The sequence below is a fragment of the Dipodomys ordii genome, unplaced genomic scaffold (genome assembly GCF_000151885.1).
Source record: "Dipodomys ordii isolate 6190 unplaced genomic scaffold, Dord_2.0 Scaffold1, whole genome shotgun sequence".
NCBI classification, from domain to species: domain Eukaryota; kingdom Metazoa; phylum Chordata; class Mammalia; order Rodentia; family Heteromyidae; genus Dipodomys; species Dipodomys ordii.
In genome coordinates, this window is record NW_012267217.1 from 48,074,021 (window position 1) to 48,090,445 (window position 16,425).

At 33.4% G+C, this 16,425-nt stretch overlaps 1 protein-coding gene across 3 annotated transcripts in view; it reads left to right on the forward strand.

The window, feature by feature from the left end:
• Spag16 (sperm associated antigen 16) overlaps window positions 1-16,425 on the forward strand; it is a 775,427-nt gene that overhangs the window by 12,647 nt on the left and 746,355 nt on the right. For all 3 annotated transcript variants that reach the window (XM_013028752.1, XM_013028820.1, XM_013028896.1), the window contains exons 3-5: window positions 399-494; window positions 5,595-5,713; window positions 9,586-9,723. In XM_013028752.1, coding sequence (XP_012884206.1) covers window positions 399-494; window positions 5,595-5,713; window positions 9,586-9,723 — 353 coding nt within the window. The remainder of the gene's footprint in view (window positions 1-398; window positions 495-5,594; window positions 5,714-9,585; window positions 9,724-16,425) is intronic.

The following is a 16,425-nucleotide window of genomic DNA, read 5'->3' on the forward strand; positions in this document are numbered from 1 at the left end:
AAAATATTTCTAAAATTAAGTATAGTAGTCTCTATGTACCTATCTACTGTGTTTGGTTTCAGTTACTAATCATCAATTGTAGTTCAACAAGGCACTTCCTAAGTTTTAAATAAGTTTTCTTGTAGTATATTTTTATAATTGTTTTATTGCCAATATCTTTCTGTGCTTTGCAAATTAAACTGTATCAAGTATATGTATAGAAAAGTGTAGTTTATATGTGTGTGTGTATATCTATATATCTATATATATATGAACATGTTAAAATGTATACTCCAAGGCTAAGTGAGAACTACTATATTGTACTTCATATTTATACTAATACTTCTGTTCTCTCCATGTTTCTCTCTCTGTCTCTCACTCTCTGTCTCTGTCTCTGTCTCTCTCTCTCTCTGATCCAGATACCAGATGACAATTTTAGCATTCCTGAAGGTGAAGAAGATCTGGCAAAAACAATTCACCTGGTACAAGAACGGGATACAGATACTCAAATCTTGGTAAGAATTTTGAACACAATTGCATTCCTTAGTTTAGCAAAAGTACTTTTCTATGTTAAATGAAACGTAATTGTGTGCTATGACCATTTCACTTCTATTTGTCTCCAAGTGTTCATTTAAAATAAGCTGCCATATTTATTTCTTATATTGTCATTTTTGACATTATAACCATTCTTGTATGATTTCCCAAAAGTGACACATTCCCTGAGAACTCCACTTGATTAATCTTGCTATGAAAGCAGTTTTCTTTTGTTATAATCTTATTACATCTTTTATAAACAAACTTGTTTCCTTTTATGTTAGAGAATATAGTAGAAAGGACTCTAAATTAATGATTACAAATAAAAGATAACTAATAATTGATAATAATTAAAGATATTTAATGGTTACAATAAAATATCGTGGTAGAGCTGAGTATGTAGCTCAGTTCCATAGTCCTAGGCCCAGTCTTGGTCACTGAAAAATATATCGTGATTCTTTGAGAAAAGCTAAGAAAATAGACTTACTTGTTAAGAAATTGAGAAAAGGACTGCTTCTTGGTTAGTTAATTTTTAAGTAATTTAAGAACTTACTTTTGGTCATTATGTTTTTACTTTTAATGACCATATATTAGTTGTGTGGGTTGGATTTTATTGTGATATTTCAATTCATGTATGCAATGTATCCTCACTTGCCCATCACTTTCCCTTATCCTACTTCCCGCTTCTTAAAACAATTTGAACAGATTTTATTATATTTTCATACATATAAAAAAGTGCTTTGATTGTATTCATCTTCATTACGCATGTTTTAGTTGTTTTCCTTTTTGGCTAGTATACCTTCCCCTAACAGAGCCTGTCTCTTCAATGTCATATTGATCAGGAATTTTTATTGAAATTACTTATGCCAGCTTTATACATAGTTGTACTGTACTTTGAAATTATTCTCTTCCCCTTTTACCTTATCCCTTAAATAGCCCTATACAGTCATGTTCCGTGTGCTTGTGGTGTACATGGACACACACACACACACATACATATTATATATAAATTTATGCATGCATATATGTTTATATATACTTGTACAGGGAGGGTACATATACTTGTATAGGGAGGGTACATCTTTCTGATCCAATTTCCACATAGAGTGAAAAGAGATACTTCTTTTGGAGCATGGTTTGCTTAACATGATGTTTTCCATTTCCACTTATTTTCTTATACATGATATTATTTTACTTTATGGTTGGATAGTATTCAAAGGTATATACATACTATATATTCTTTAAACATTCCTCTCCTCTTGGACACCTTGGCTGATGCCACCATGTGTTTTTCTTACTTTGAATTTCCATGTTTATTTTATTGAATAGTGCTGTAATAAACATGAGTACATGGATGTCCAGACATCTTTTTAAAAATATAATTTGTACTCCTTCAGATATATACCTGGTAATTATATATTGGGGTCATGAGATAGGTCTATTTTTAGCTAATTTTCATAATGGTTATATTATTTCACATTCTCTCAATATGATGACTTTTGGCTGGTATGACTCACATAAATGAGGATCTCTTTCTAAAATGTCACTTTAGATCTTTCTTTTTTAAAACCTTGCTCTGAGATAGCTCCACCTTTGTGCCAGAAGATCTTTGGGTCCATGTGAATAGAATATTTGGAATATTATATTGCGTCAGGCTCTGAAGTGTTTTATTAACCTCACAATTTAGTTACAAAGTCATAAAGTTGTTTATAATATGTAACTGAAAGAAAAATGCTATTTTATTACATAAATTTATTAGCATACATACTAGATGTATGTATGCTAACTATGTAAGTTATGCATAGTTTTTTTTTTGGAATCTAAGTAGAAGAACTTCTATATTGAACTGTTTTTGTTTGTACTCAACTAGTCTTTTTAGTGTTCATACCAGTACTTGGGCTTAACTTTGGTGCCTGGACAGTCTCTTAACTCTTTTGCTCAAGATTAGCATTGCCCTTGTGCCACAGCTCCACTTCGAGTTTTTGTGTGCCCTTGTGCCACAGCTCCACTTCCAGTTTTTTGTGGTTAATTGAACGTAAGAGTCTACTTGGACTTTTCCTGCCTCTGACTGGCTTCAGTCCTCAGATCTCAGTATAAGGATTACAGACATGAGCAAAAGCACTGGCTTTTAGATGAGACTGATAACAGTCTGTTACTAATACTTAATACCTATCACCATTTACAGGGTTGTTCACATGGAGAAAGTTCACCAAATATGTAATGAGTATGTATACATTAAGATAAAAAGACATTTATGATCACATTACAGCTGGGAATGTATGTACTATATATAAATGCAAAATTATAAATAAAGGAATAAGTATATTGATAGGATTCTGTAAGGTAATGTATCAATAAGATTAATAGTAGCTTAAGGTGATTATATTTCCATTCTGATATTTTCAGGAAGAGATGTACAGAAAACATATTTTTGAGACAGCAAAGACTTACCTGGAGTTCTGCAACCAAACATATTCTCTAAATGGCTCATAGGCATCTTTAGAAAGTGAAATTATACACCCTCCCACCCATCTCTCTGTTCTTCTCTTCCTGTTTTTGCATTTTTTCATCTATCATCTATCTTATTCTAAAATATGTTTCAAAGTTGCTGACCAATGAGGTTAAAGTATATTTGTTATGTAATGTTTATATTCAGCTGTAATTTATGCTCTTATCTAATGATTAGATATAGTTTTCTGTGTTAGTAAGTACTATATTGCAAAAACATGCTTTCCTCTGCTCTTTTGACATCTCCATAACACCTAATATAGTCTTGGCCAATATTATCTAAAATAACTAAAACAATCTCAAATAACTAAATCACTATAGAACCTTATACATTGGTCAGGATTTTCTGTAGCTTCCAAAGTTTCCCTCAATTTGCTATAAATGCTAACAATGTCATCAGTGTTCAATTATGTACGCCATTTTTTGTTGTTGTTGTTGTGGGTCGTGGGGGCTGAACTCTGGGCCTGGCCGCTGTCCCTCAGCTGTTCAGCTCAAGGCTAGCACCCTGCCACTTGAGCCACAGTGCCACTTCTGGCTTTTTTCTGTTTATGTGGTGCTAAGGAATCGAATCCAGTGCCTCATGCATGTGAAGCAAGAACTCTACCACTGAGCCAACTTCCCAGCCCCTATGTACAACTTTTTTGGAAAGAACTTATTTTGAGCATCAAGGTTGACTTTCCTCAATGTATCTGTACATAAACATTTTATGCCTTTTGTGTAATCTGCTATCTAGTTCTGATAGCCTACTTTTTCAAATGTGGATAAATTAGTGAATTCTTGTCAGTGAAAAGAAAATGAGTGCTATTGAGAGACAATGATGCTTTCAAAGTTTTAAAGAAAATACCTGCCTTAGTTACTTTTGGTTGCTATGACAGAATGCCTGACACATGAATGGGGTTAAGATTTATTTTGCTCATTGTTTCAGAGCTTTCACTCAGCCATGGTAGGAGGGCAGAGTGGAGCAGCTCACATCACAATGGACAAAAGTCAGAGGAGGAGTCTTAGCAGAAATGGGAAAGAAAGACCTAGTCCCAAGAACATGCTTCCATGACCTACTTTGGCAAGTCTGGTCCCATCTTACCAAATTTGACTCCCTCCCCAATAGACTACTCTAATTTTGAATCCATTAATGGATTAAACATTCATTTGTTCTGAGCTCAGATGATGTAACCACCTCTGGAAACATGCTCACAGATACATCAGCTATGTGCTTTACTAATCTCCAAAGTGCTTCTCAGACAAGTCAAATTGATACTCAGGAATAACTATCATGCTCCCCAATATTTGATTTATTTTGTACATTGGATAATGTGCTGTAGATGTTATCCAACTAGTCAATTCTCATATGAACCCTAAAAGCAATAATGGATAACATATAAACAAATGGGCTGGTTGTGTTCTAATAAACTATATTTATAAGAACTGTTACCCCTGACTCGTGATGAGTTGACTGAGTTATTTTTATTTCCCTCATGGAATAATAATTACTTCTTCCACAGTGTTTCTAACAATCGATACAGCCATATTATTGCATTTTTAAATATGAATAAATCTTGTTTTGTATATATGTGCTAGTGAAAGAGCAGGGCAAGTAGAGCTCCTTAGTGTTTTTTAATCTGATCATGCTCTAGCCTTATCTAGAGCTCTTGTCACTCTTCCTTTTTGATGTGCACTTGTGTTGAGATAGCACTTTATTTAGAGTTAAACATAATTCTGAGAGATACAATACTGAACCAACACTAGTGGTTCATGACTGTAATCCTAGCTAGTCATTAGACTGAATGGGAAGTGGGAGCTCTGGTGCAAAGTAGAAGAGCAGTAATCTTGAGCACAAAAGCTGAGGGACAGTAGCTATGCCCTGATTTCAGGCCCTAGGACTAGCAAAACAAAAACAAAAAACAAAAACAAAAACGTACTGAACATTAAAATCTGTCATATTGCTTGCTTTATTGTATAAAGTGTCCTGTGAAGTGTTCTTTCACGTTTTTACATGTTTCTTAAATATCTTTAGTAAATATATGCCCTTATAAGGAATTTTAAATATCATGTTTTTTCCAGAATTATACTATTTTTGGAATTTTCTTTATTTCTTATTATTGTTTACATTATTATTATTATTGTTATTTTATTCTTAGAGTCTGAATTTTGATCTTTCAAGATTTTCACATGTGGGATTTTGTATTTGGGATTATAGCCCATATCCCACTTTTTCAATGAAATCTTTCTTCATAACTGTATACGTATAGCAAATTTATACAAATACCTTCTGTGATCTTGGATCCTATCTTCAAGCCTCTCCTTTTGCCCAACTAGCACTTAGTCCTGTCATGCTGTATGCATTTTATTTAGTTTTTCATAATTCTGTCTACATCCATTGACTGCCAAGTATGAAGACCACAACTTGTTTGTTTTCAACAATGCTTTTTATCCCTGTTAATTAAAATAGTCCTTTGTGGATAATATTTAAGGCTAATTATTAGAAAAATTAATCAATGAGTAATTGAGTGAAAGACTTCTACCATTAATAAAGAGGTTTGATATGAAAAATGAATAATTGTACATTTAAATTTTAGGAGCAAGAAACAATTCTTCCTTCAAAGCCTGTGATACCTGAAGTAATAGAAGACTTTCTCTGCAATTTCCTGATCAAAATGGGAATGACTCGAACTCTTGATTGCTTTCAGTCTGAATGGTAAACAATTATGTGGTTAAACAGTTGTCTATAGAGGCCAAGGCCTTCATATGTGCGCTTTAACAATCTGAAAAGACTTTGAAATGATGTAGCTAACACACCTGGGTAGAAAACTTTCTCATTTCCAAACCTGAACCCATACCATTCACATACACATATCTAAGCATCTAGCCAACCCATTACTGCAAAGACAATTTTATTAAACTATCTTATTTTTTAAACCAATTTTATTAAACAATCAGGTTCAATTGATCTTTAAGTAATTAAGAAAATGGAATATCTTCTAGAGGTAACAAAATGATTTTCTAAATACTTTCTTTCTTTTTTTACTTAAGTATTTTTACCTGAATTAAGGTATACTAATACTACTGCTGCTGCTGCTGCTGTTGCTGCTGTTTTGCTTTATAGTGTAAATGTTTTTCCTACTTATTTATTATAGTTGGCTCTTTTTCTACAAATAGTATTTCATTTAGAAGTAGAAATATATTTTCAGATATTGCCTAAAATCAATATTTTATTTATTTAATTGATTTATATAATTAAATGACATGGATTACAAAAGTTATAGTCATGATGATAAAGTCAACAGGCATGTTTTTTATTCCTAATATCCCTAACGGAATATTAAATGATGGATATGAAAGGTATGAGTTTAATAGCCACTGCATACCATACAAACCGGATTAATATATAAAATATTTATTGTGTTTTGGACTATGTTAATTTAAAATATAGAAATTTGTAATATTTACTAATATATTATTTTTCCTTTGATCTGCTATCCTCTATGGAAAATATGTACATAGGAAGACTCAGTTTCATTGTTTTAATTGCATATCTAAATTAGTAAATTTAATGCAGATAGGCAGTTGTAATTATTTAAAAAGGAGAAAGTTTGGTGATAGTAAAATAATACTGCTTTTTAAAAATCTAGAATTCTGTGCATGATTTAACAGTTATTTTTTAACAGTAATCTTAAAGAAAAAATCGTAAATATATTAGGCAATACATTTTTGTAAGAGTAAAGCGCCGTTTCATTTGCAGCTAATTAATGAGGAGTAAAAGTAATCTGGTTCAATTACCTTTTTTTTTTTTTAAAGAATGAGTTAATACATGTAATACTTACCTATATGCTAGGTTAGTATTAGTATGAAATGACAAAACCTAAATACACACACACACACACACACACACACACAAACACACATACACACTCTATATATCATTTTTTGGTACTACTGGAGTTTTAACTCAGGGCCTTATGTTAACTAGCAAGCTCTATATGTTCGGGCTCCCCTGGATCTATTGGCTGTTCCCCAAACCTAGTCCAACTCAGTATTGGAATACAGCCATAGATTTTTTTTTAAAGTAATGTCTATGACTGTTTTTATGCTTTAAAAGTAAAGTTAATGAGAAGGATTATATGTCCTACAAAGTGTTCTAAAATACCTATTTTCCAAAAAAATATTGCCATGGCCTGCTTTCTATATTATATACAGGTGAGTATAGTAGGATTTTGTTCTTTGAACCACTGAAAAGTTTTCACTGTGGGTTTGCTCAGTGCCCTTATGACTACTTAAGTAGTACTCATGGACAATAGTGATTTGTCCTGGGGAACAAAATTAAGGAGAGTCTTAGAATGGTGATAATATGACAGTGTTCTTTCAGTATCTTAATATACCCGTGTGTCACTAATCTTCTTCCTTGACTATATTGGGTGGTGTTCCCTGGGCCATTAACATGTTCACTGTTTACTCATATGAAATGTCAATTCTTGTTCTTTACCTTTTCTTATTATTACTATTTTCTTTCTTTAATTCTTCTTCCCTTTGAAACTTGCATTTTAAAAAGTGTTTTTCTCTTTCACATTTTGCTTCCTATTCAATCACTGTCTCTTCAATTGATGAGGATCTGGTGCTTGGTCATATACTATACAAGGGTTTTCCTTTCTGTCCAATTGGAATTAAATGAAATACAGGAATGTTGTGACTCAGCTATCAAGGGAACTCAGCATTACAATATACTAAAGTTGAGGATGGCAAAGATAACTACATAGATTTATACACTAGGTAAGCTGGTAGATAAGTTAAAGTCTAAAAAGGATTTTAAAATATTTTAAGAGACAAGGCTTTTGGCTTATCGCTCAGAAATTTACTTCTTTTTACCTTTTAAAAACTTTTTGGTTCTGGGGTCTGAATTCAGAGTCTGGATCATTTCCATACACATATACTAAGTACAATAATGTTTCTCTTATTAAAGCAAAGGAAAAAAATATGATGGATTCCACGTGCTATTTTAAGTGCATCTTGATTTTCTACTGTCTGCTTTATTGGCACATTTTCTTGAGAAGTTCTTTCTGCCACTTTTTTGTTCCTTATTCTCTCATTTCTACTGTAACTTCACTCTCATTCCCATTATTCTAGTGAAGTTTTTTGTTCAGTAACTTTTACATATTTATATAGCCAAACCCTGATACTCAAGGTTTTCCAACCTCTGGCACATTGTCATAGTTCCTTATTTCTTATTTCTTGAAACACTTTCTTTACTTCACCCATGGGCCACAGCTTTCTTATATTCTTCCCATACTTCATGAACTCTCTTTCTTAGTTTCCTTTAGTAGTACTTACTATTGTCCAACCCCCTCATCAATAATGGATAACTTTGTTGCTCAGTCTTCATTTTTCTTGATAGGTTCATGCCTATCTAGTCTCCTCTTGTCTCATAACTAGTGTCTATTTATTGATGATACTCAAATTTGAATTGCCTATCTGTAATATTATTCTGTTCATTTGAAAGTCTGCTAGCTGTATAAACTTTAATTTGAATGGACATTATTCTTTTTTTTTTCCAACCAGCCAGTTCCTACTTCTTTTTTGTCCACTTTGTAAATGGCTATGACTCAACTATGGCTATAACTTCCCTTCTTTTGATGAAACATGAGACAGTAATTTCGTTAGAAAATCCTGTTAGCTCAACCTATACTGCACGTCCAGACAGTACCCATTTCTTATAACTTCCACTACTGATCATTTTGTTCTAACAAATATCTCTCTCTCCCTCTCTCTGTATCTTTCAGATTGTTGTAGTAGCCTGACAATTCTTTCTGATTCAACACTTACTCCTCTAAAATCTGTTTCTTCAAAGAGACTAGCCTTTTCAAAGCATAAGTATGATTCATGTCCCTTGTGTCAAACTTTTTCTGTGTCCCAACCTCATTCAGAGTAAAATTTGCTTTTCTTATTCTGGTTCCCTGCTTCCTTTCTGGCTCCTCTCACAGCATCTCTGTTGCTCTGTTAATTGGATCTAGCTCCAATGAAGCTAGGTGTACTGGCATTTTGCTCTTCTTGTAGATACTAAGCACTTCCTTGTCTCAGAGCCTTTTGCATTTCTTTTTCTATCAACCCTGGCTATTCCTCTTCTGAAAATCCACATGATATCATACATTCATTTCTTTCAAGTTTCTGCATAAATATAACTTTGTCATCCATGCTTGCTAGTCATGACTATAGTCTATAAATATTACAAACACTCCTACCAATAACTTTCCATTTGTGTCTTCTCATTTCATTTTTCTATAGCAAACTTACCACTCTCACTAGACTGGCAACTTCATGAGACAGGAGTTGCAAGACGTTTATGAAGGTTACCAGTTTTGGATTGGTGACATATGAGATTTCCAGCCATATTGTATACACTATGAGGGTATTAGTACCTAGATTTTTTTTACTATTTCATTTTAATATCCTAATATTGACCCTTTAATTTATAAATACAGCAACTGATTGCTACCAGATTTTTCTGAGACTTAACATTTTGAATTGTTTCTGAATTTAGTAAGAAGAAATGATATAAACCATTTGATCTTATCCTAGGTATGAGTTACTACAGAAGAAAGTAACTGACCTTCCAGCCAATGGGAATGTTCCAGATGTCTATAACCAGATTATGCTTTTAGAGACTGAGAACAGAAATTTGAAGAAGGATTTGAAGCACTTCAAACAAGCAGCTGAGTATGTTAGTTTTTAAATATTTTTCTACCTCTTTCCTTTGGCCTTCATACAAAAGAAGAGTTGAATGAAGCTAATATGTGTAATGAGTGAGAACTGTCATGCTAGAAAGCAGAATTACATCTAAGTTCTGTTGTAAAAGTGAGAAAGGCTTCACCAGCAAATTAATTTCTTTGATAACTAGAACTCTCACATTTGAAACTTAGCAACAGAATTCAGGACAGGGCATTGTGTGGCAGATGGTTAATTTATTAGGTAACCCTAACTTCCCTATGCTATTTCTCAATCTTTTGATGTTTTGTGAGTCATAGTCTTAGGAAGATAAGCTAATTTCTGAATTAATAAAATTAATATAAAGAGTAGAAGGAAGAAGATAACATTTTACTAGAACAATTTAGAATTTGAAAATTCTTTAAAAGCAATAATGTTAACTATAGACATGGGTGATAATGATATGTTCACATAGATTTATCAGTTCCCACTATTGTACTGGTTAGTAGAGACTGTTCATAGATAGGAAAGATTGTATACTTATGATTACAGGAGATAATGAAGTCTATATCAAGATGTTCCAATTAAATTTTATGAGAACTTAAAACTACTCTAGAAAGTAGTCTATTAAAGAAGCAAGAAAAATAATATAAATATCATGTCTCACCACATTGAATGTCTTTTTTATTTTCTTTATTTTTAAAAAAATTTTTATTGTGAAAATACCTTACAGAGGGGTTACAATTACACGGGCAAAGTTATGAGTACATTTCTTATCAAGCATTGCTGCCTTCTCCTTTGTTTCCCCTTCTCATTCCTTCCCAGCTACATCCCCCACCCAGCCCCCTCCTACCCCGCCCAGCCAAAGTAGTAAAGAGTGTTTTTTAACATTATGACTTGTACATCTCATTGTTGCAATGGGTCCACCTGTATCCCTATTTAAACATTTTCTTAAATATATATATATATATAGATAGATTTATTTAAATGTAATTTAAAATTCCAGTAATGTCTTACATCATCTTTTGTAGCTTAATATAAAGATATTTTTATAAACAAAACTTTTAGTCTAAAAACTTCAAAAAAAATTCTTGGAAGGAAACCCTTGCTTTGTAATTTCTTGGCATGAACTTATACACAAGAAAAATTTAGAAGCCAAATTTTTTCCATATCTTTCTTTTTAAAATAAATAGAAAATAAAAGAGTTTTAGTGAACAATTTTAGAGGGTTTTCTGGCAAAGAAACATGTGAATGTTTCTTGTTGGGAGACCATTTTGCATGGAAAAATCTGCTATTTAGAGAGGAGAGTGGATGCTTTAATTCTCCATTCATTCTAGTCAAACATATTTAATGGGGTAGCTTTCTTTTAAATAAATATATTAATGCAAAAATTAGATGAAGAAGGATACTGTATAGGAAAATAATAATTTTAAGATGCATGCAAAATCTTAATACAAAGAAAGTACTCTGCATTGCAAACTGGTAGAAATATTTTAAATAACCTTTTACTTTTAAAATGTTAACTTTCTAGGCATACCATTTTCATATTATCTTTGTGGTTGTACTATTTAGAATTCTATCTTTTTCATAGAACTGTATGATGATCCACAAGAATACATTATTATAATTGTTTTCTCTATTATTGGTTCTTTTTATGAGAATTATTTTTTACTCTTTTTGTTGGTGCTTACTGTGACTTTGAACTCATATGTAATGTATGCATTTGGAACTTCATAAAGTGTATTTTTCACAGCATTTCCTAGTGTGCTCTTTTAGTTCTTCAGCCTTTGAATTATTACATGAGCTTACTATATTTTTAAATAAATGCAGAATTGGACATTTTATGCAATGAGCTTTAACAGTAATCATTCCTGCTTTCTGGGTATTTATTATACTATGAAAATGTCAAAATTAAATTAAGTGTTACTTATGCAAATTAATACTTTAAGGTTAAGTAAAATCATAGTTAAAACAAATACCATGTAAATGAAATTCTTTGTGTGTGTGTGTGCTTGTTACTATATCAAATTATAACTTTAATTTCAGTTGCCTATTGGTTATATTTCAACTCAGTTATTCAATATAACTTAAAATATAACAAGTTAGAGAGAATATTTATTTGCTTTAAATCTGCTTTGAAAGAAACCCTCCTGCTTCTTACAAGCAGGTGATTAATATTTATTTTGGTGAGTGAATAGTAAGCATGATGTGCTTTCAGAGCACTTTTTGGAAAAGTATGTTCCACTGGCATTTGATGTTTTATAATAATTTCACCAAACTAAATCAATGATACTACAAGCCTGCCACAAATTATATTTCTTCACTCAAGATTGTCGATTGACTTAATGAGAATATTTTTCTTGACAGTAGTTTGTGACATAAATGAGATTCTTCTTTGTGGATTTTGACTGAAGTTTGCCTTTTTATTATTAGGCTAAGGCAAGATAAATGTAGCTGTAAAATGTCTTTAAATTAATATTTAATAGCAAAAGAGGTTATAGGCATGACCTATTGACCTTGATTAGACTGGTAGCATTTAATAATATAATTAGAAAATCAAAGAAATTAAATAACTTTAAAGTTAATATTTATCTGACAAAAATTGCATTGGATAGAACACTGAACTTGAAATATACAGTTTCAGTGTTCTACCATTTATTAACACGTGCTACTATTTTTAACTAACTTATTAATTATCCATACACTATTAATTCCTTGAGAGTGATGTGATAATTGAATGAGGCAATCTATATTAAAAGGGTATGTTAATCATAAAGTGCTTTGAAATGTTAGGTATTATTATCAATAGCCCTAAAGATTGTCCTTATAGGATTTAAAAAATCATCACAAGGTTAGTATTTTGGAGATTTAGCAATGAAAATCTCTGAAGAAGAAATAAAAAGGGAAATATTTTATACCAAAACGTCATAAATTCTTGTAGTGTAATTGAATCATCTTTTCCTTTGTCATGAGTTTTGTTAGTTTTAAACAAATACATTTTCATTTTCCTAGCTAACAAATATAGATTATCTTTCAATGCAAAATTTGTGATAGAATTTTTTGAGAATATTTTCTTATAGACATTTTAAAGAGTGAGTCTGGAGGAAGATGGTGGAGGAGAAGCTGGGGCTAAACAAACTCTCATGTTCCAGTGAAAATTCCAAGGCTAGAGAGTCACACCAAGTGTGCCATCATAGTACAGAGAATTTGACCAGAGGGGAAAAATTCAGACAGCTTGGTTAAGGAGACAGATTTGAGCACTCACTGGTATTTGCCGTGGTGATGAGTGCTACTGTTGCTCGCATATCAACATAGAGAGCCTGGGACAAAGGTGCTAGAAGCAGTGTGTGAGCGGATTCTACTCACCTCCAATAAGAACTGACAAGGAGCGGAAATCTTTATCCTGCTGACCACAGTCGCAGACCATGGACGACCTAGAAACCAAGGGAAAGGCATGAGTACTCCATAAGACATCCTCATTCCTTCTCATAGAGCAGAGGTGGGAAGTTAGCCCATCCCCCACCACCTGAAAAGAACTCCATCTTTGATACTGACAAAGACCAGACCAGAGCAGCTAGCACATAACTCAGGCCTTGGAAGAAGACAATAGGAGCCATTCAATAGGTCAAAAGAACTTGACCTGAGGGGTTCAACTCCACCCTCGGAGAAAGTTGCCCTTTCAAAGTAGAGAAATCTCTTCCCAGGGATGAGTGACTTTCTTCACTGGGTAAACAGAGCCAGAGACTGCCCCTCCCTATAGCAGCCTAGACCAACAAAATTCAGTAAACATAAACCCTGAGAATGGCTCCAGGCTGGGCTCTGCGAGTATCTCAGGCGCTAGCCCCTCAGGGAAAAGCTGCTGAGTGCTGACAGGCCTCAATCCTACTCACAACCTAGCCTCATCACAACTCCAAACTAGAGGAAACAGCCATGTGATACTCAAAGCAGATTGTCCTCTCATTGAACTATCCTTGGAGGGTCATAAAGTCCTGGTAAGGCAGAGTGTCTTTCTGCCTGTTCAAAACAAACTGATTTAAGACACAAATCAAACCAGAGGAAAACCAAACAAGCAAACCAGAGATTCCACCAATAGACTGGTTATGGATACAGGGGACACACAAGGTCCCCCTTCTCCTGCAAAAAATACCTAAGAACTTTTTTTTGTACCTATTCTTTTTTTCTCACTTAAAATTCTGTATTTTGCCAAAGAACATTAACACCAACAAACAGATATGTATTTTTTTTGTTTCAGATTTTCACATTTTCTTTCTTTTTTTTTAATTGTGAAAATACTGTACAGAAGGGTTACAATTACATGGGAAAGATAATGAGTACATTTCTTATCAGCATTGTAGCCTCCTCCTTTGTTTCCCCTTCCCAACCCATCCTGCCCTTGCCCCCCCCCCCTTGTACCTATTCTTTAAAATTTTTTTTAAACTTCAATTTTTTCATCATTTTTAGTTTTGTTTGTTTAAATTTTTTTTTTACTCTTTTCCCTTTCAGTCCTTTTTGTTTTTTGGCTTTACTTAATTGCTGTTCTGTTCATCCCCAGATAATACCCGTCTTCTATTATTAGACCTGATCCTTCATTGTGTGTATACTTAGTTCAGATATCGATCATTCAAGTCATAAACTCTCAGCCTTAGCTCCTTTAGTTGTAGCATTATTTCTTTATATTTACATAATTTTTAAGGGATCATTTTAAATTTTTTTTATTTTTCATTTTGCCCCTTTCTTTATATATTGTTTTCTTTCCTTCTATCCTTTTTCTCTCTTTGAATTTAGGTTTTGTTATGTTCCCTCTTTCCTTTTCCTTCCCCACATTCCTCTAATCTAATTTTCTCCTCACAATTCTCCCCAAACCTATTCATTTTTGGCCAGCTGACTCCTTCTTTGATTTTCTTAGTCCAATGATCCCTGCTTGTGTTGTTGAACTACATTGAATCTGTTGAACTAGATTGTATCTGTACTCATTTTGACTGCGTCAAAACAATCTGTGCAACTACAGGGCTATGGTTGATGTTTGCCTTAAAACAGTATGCTAGTGCAGAGTTGGTTTTGCTTTCATACACAAATGGGCAGAACAAGCTGGAGAAACACAAAAAAAAATGTCAAGTCGAGATATTTCAACTCCCACTCATGATAATCAGGCTACAAAGCAGTTAATGAATAATCCAGAGGAGAGTTTCCAAAATGCTCTACAAATACTATTGGTAAACATGCTGAATGAAAAGATTGAAAGCCTGCAAAGGACTCTTTGTGAGTGTGATAGGGAAATGCATGAGTGTGATGAGGCAAGCAGATTAATACAGGAATTTCGTGAGAGTGAAGAGGCTAATCAAAAATAAAGGAACTGTGTGAGAGGGATGAGAATAAACAAAGATTAATAGAGGTAATCATGGACTCCACAAACACAAAGCTGGAACAATCCACGGAGGCCAAACGAAAAGCTGAATGAAGCCCAATAGACAGAAAGGGAGTCCAATGAAACTATAACCAATCAACTAAAAGATTTGAGAACACTGAAAATCAAATTAAGGAGGTAAAGAAATCCATACAAGATCTAAAAAAAAGTTCCAGCAAAGCATTTGAATTCATCAAATCTGACCAATTAGAAGGCAGGAAAGAAAAACAAAGTACAAACTCTTCACCGTAGGTTAGACCATGCAGAAGATCAAATCTTTGGGACTAAAGACACACTAGGCATTATAGAGAAAGAACATACATGTATGCAAGACAAATCCAAGAAACATGATAGATTTGTTCAGAATTTAGAAGACACCATCAAAAGGCTTAATCTAAGGCTAATAGGTGTAGAGGAGGGCCCAGAGACAGAAGTTAAAGGTCTAGGAAATTTATTTAACAGTGTCCTAGTAGAGGGCTTCCCCAAAATGCAAAAAGACAGGTCCATTCAGATACAGGAGTCCTTTAGAACCCCAAAGAGACAGCCCAGAACAGGATATCCCACCTTCATATTGTAATCTGCACAGGATCAGTTGAGACCAAGGAAAGGATTCTTAAAGCTGTCAGGGAGAAAAGATCAATCACCTATAAAGGGAAACCAATCAGAATAAATTCAGAAAGCAAGAAGAGCCTGGAATGATATATGCCACAACCTAAAGACAAACAACTCTCAACCAAGAATACTGTACCCAGCAAACTCTCCTTGATAATGGAAGGTCAGATTAAAAACCTTCCATAGCAAAGAAAAAATTGAAACAATATATCTCCACCAAACCAGCTATACAAAAGATAGTTAAAGATGTCCTACAAATAGAAAACCAAACACGGAACGATGAAGGCCAAAAACAGCCTCCAGAGAATCCAAGAATCATAGCAAGAACCCAGTTGGCACAGTCCCCAGGAAGGTGGATAACATGACAACTATTACCAAGCACCTCTCGGTCCTAACTCTAAATATTAATGGACTTAACTCTCCAATTTACATTGTGAAAATGACAATACTGCCAAAGGCTATCTACAAATTTAATAGGATACCTATCAATATCCCAACCTCATTCCTCAAGGAAATAGAAGCAGTAATCCAAACATTCATAGGGAACAATAAAGGACCCCAAATAACAAAAACAGTCCTTAGCTGAAAGAATATTGCTGGAGGAATATCAATACCAAATTTCAAACTCTACTAAAAAGCCATAGTAACCAAAACAGCTTGTTACTGGCATAAGAACAGACCTGAGAACCAATGGAGTA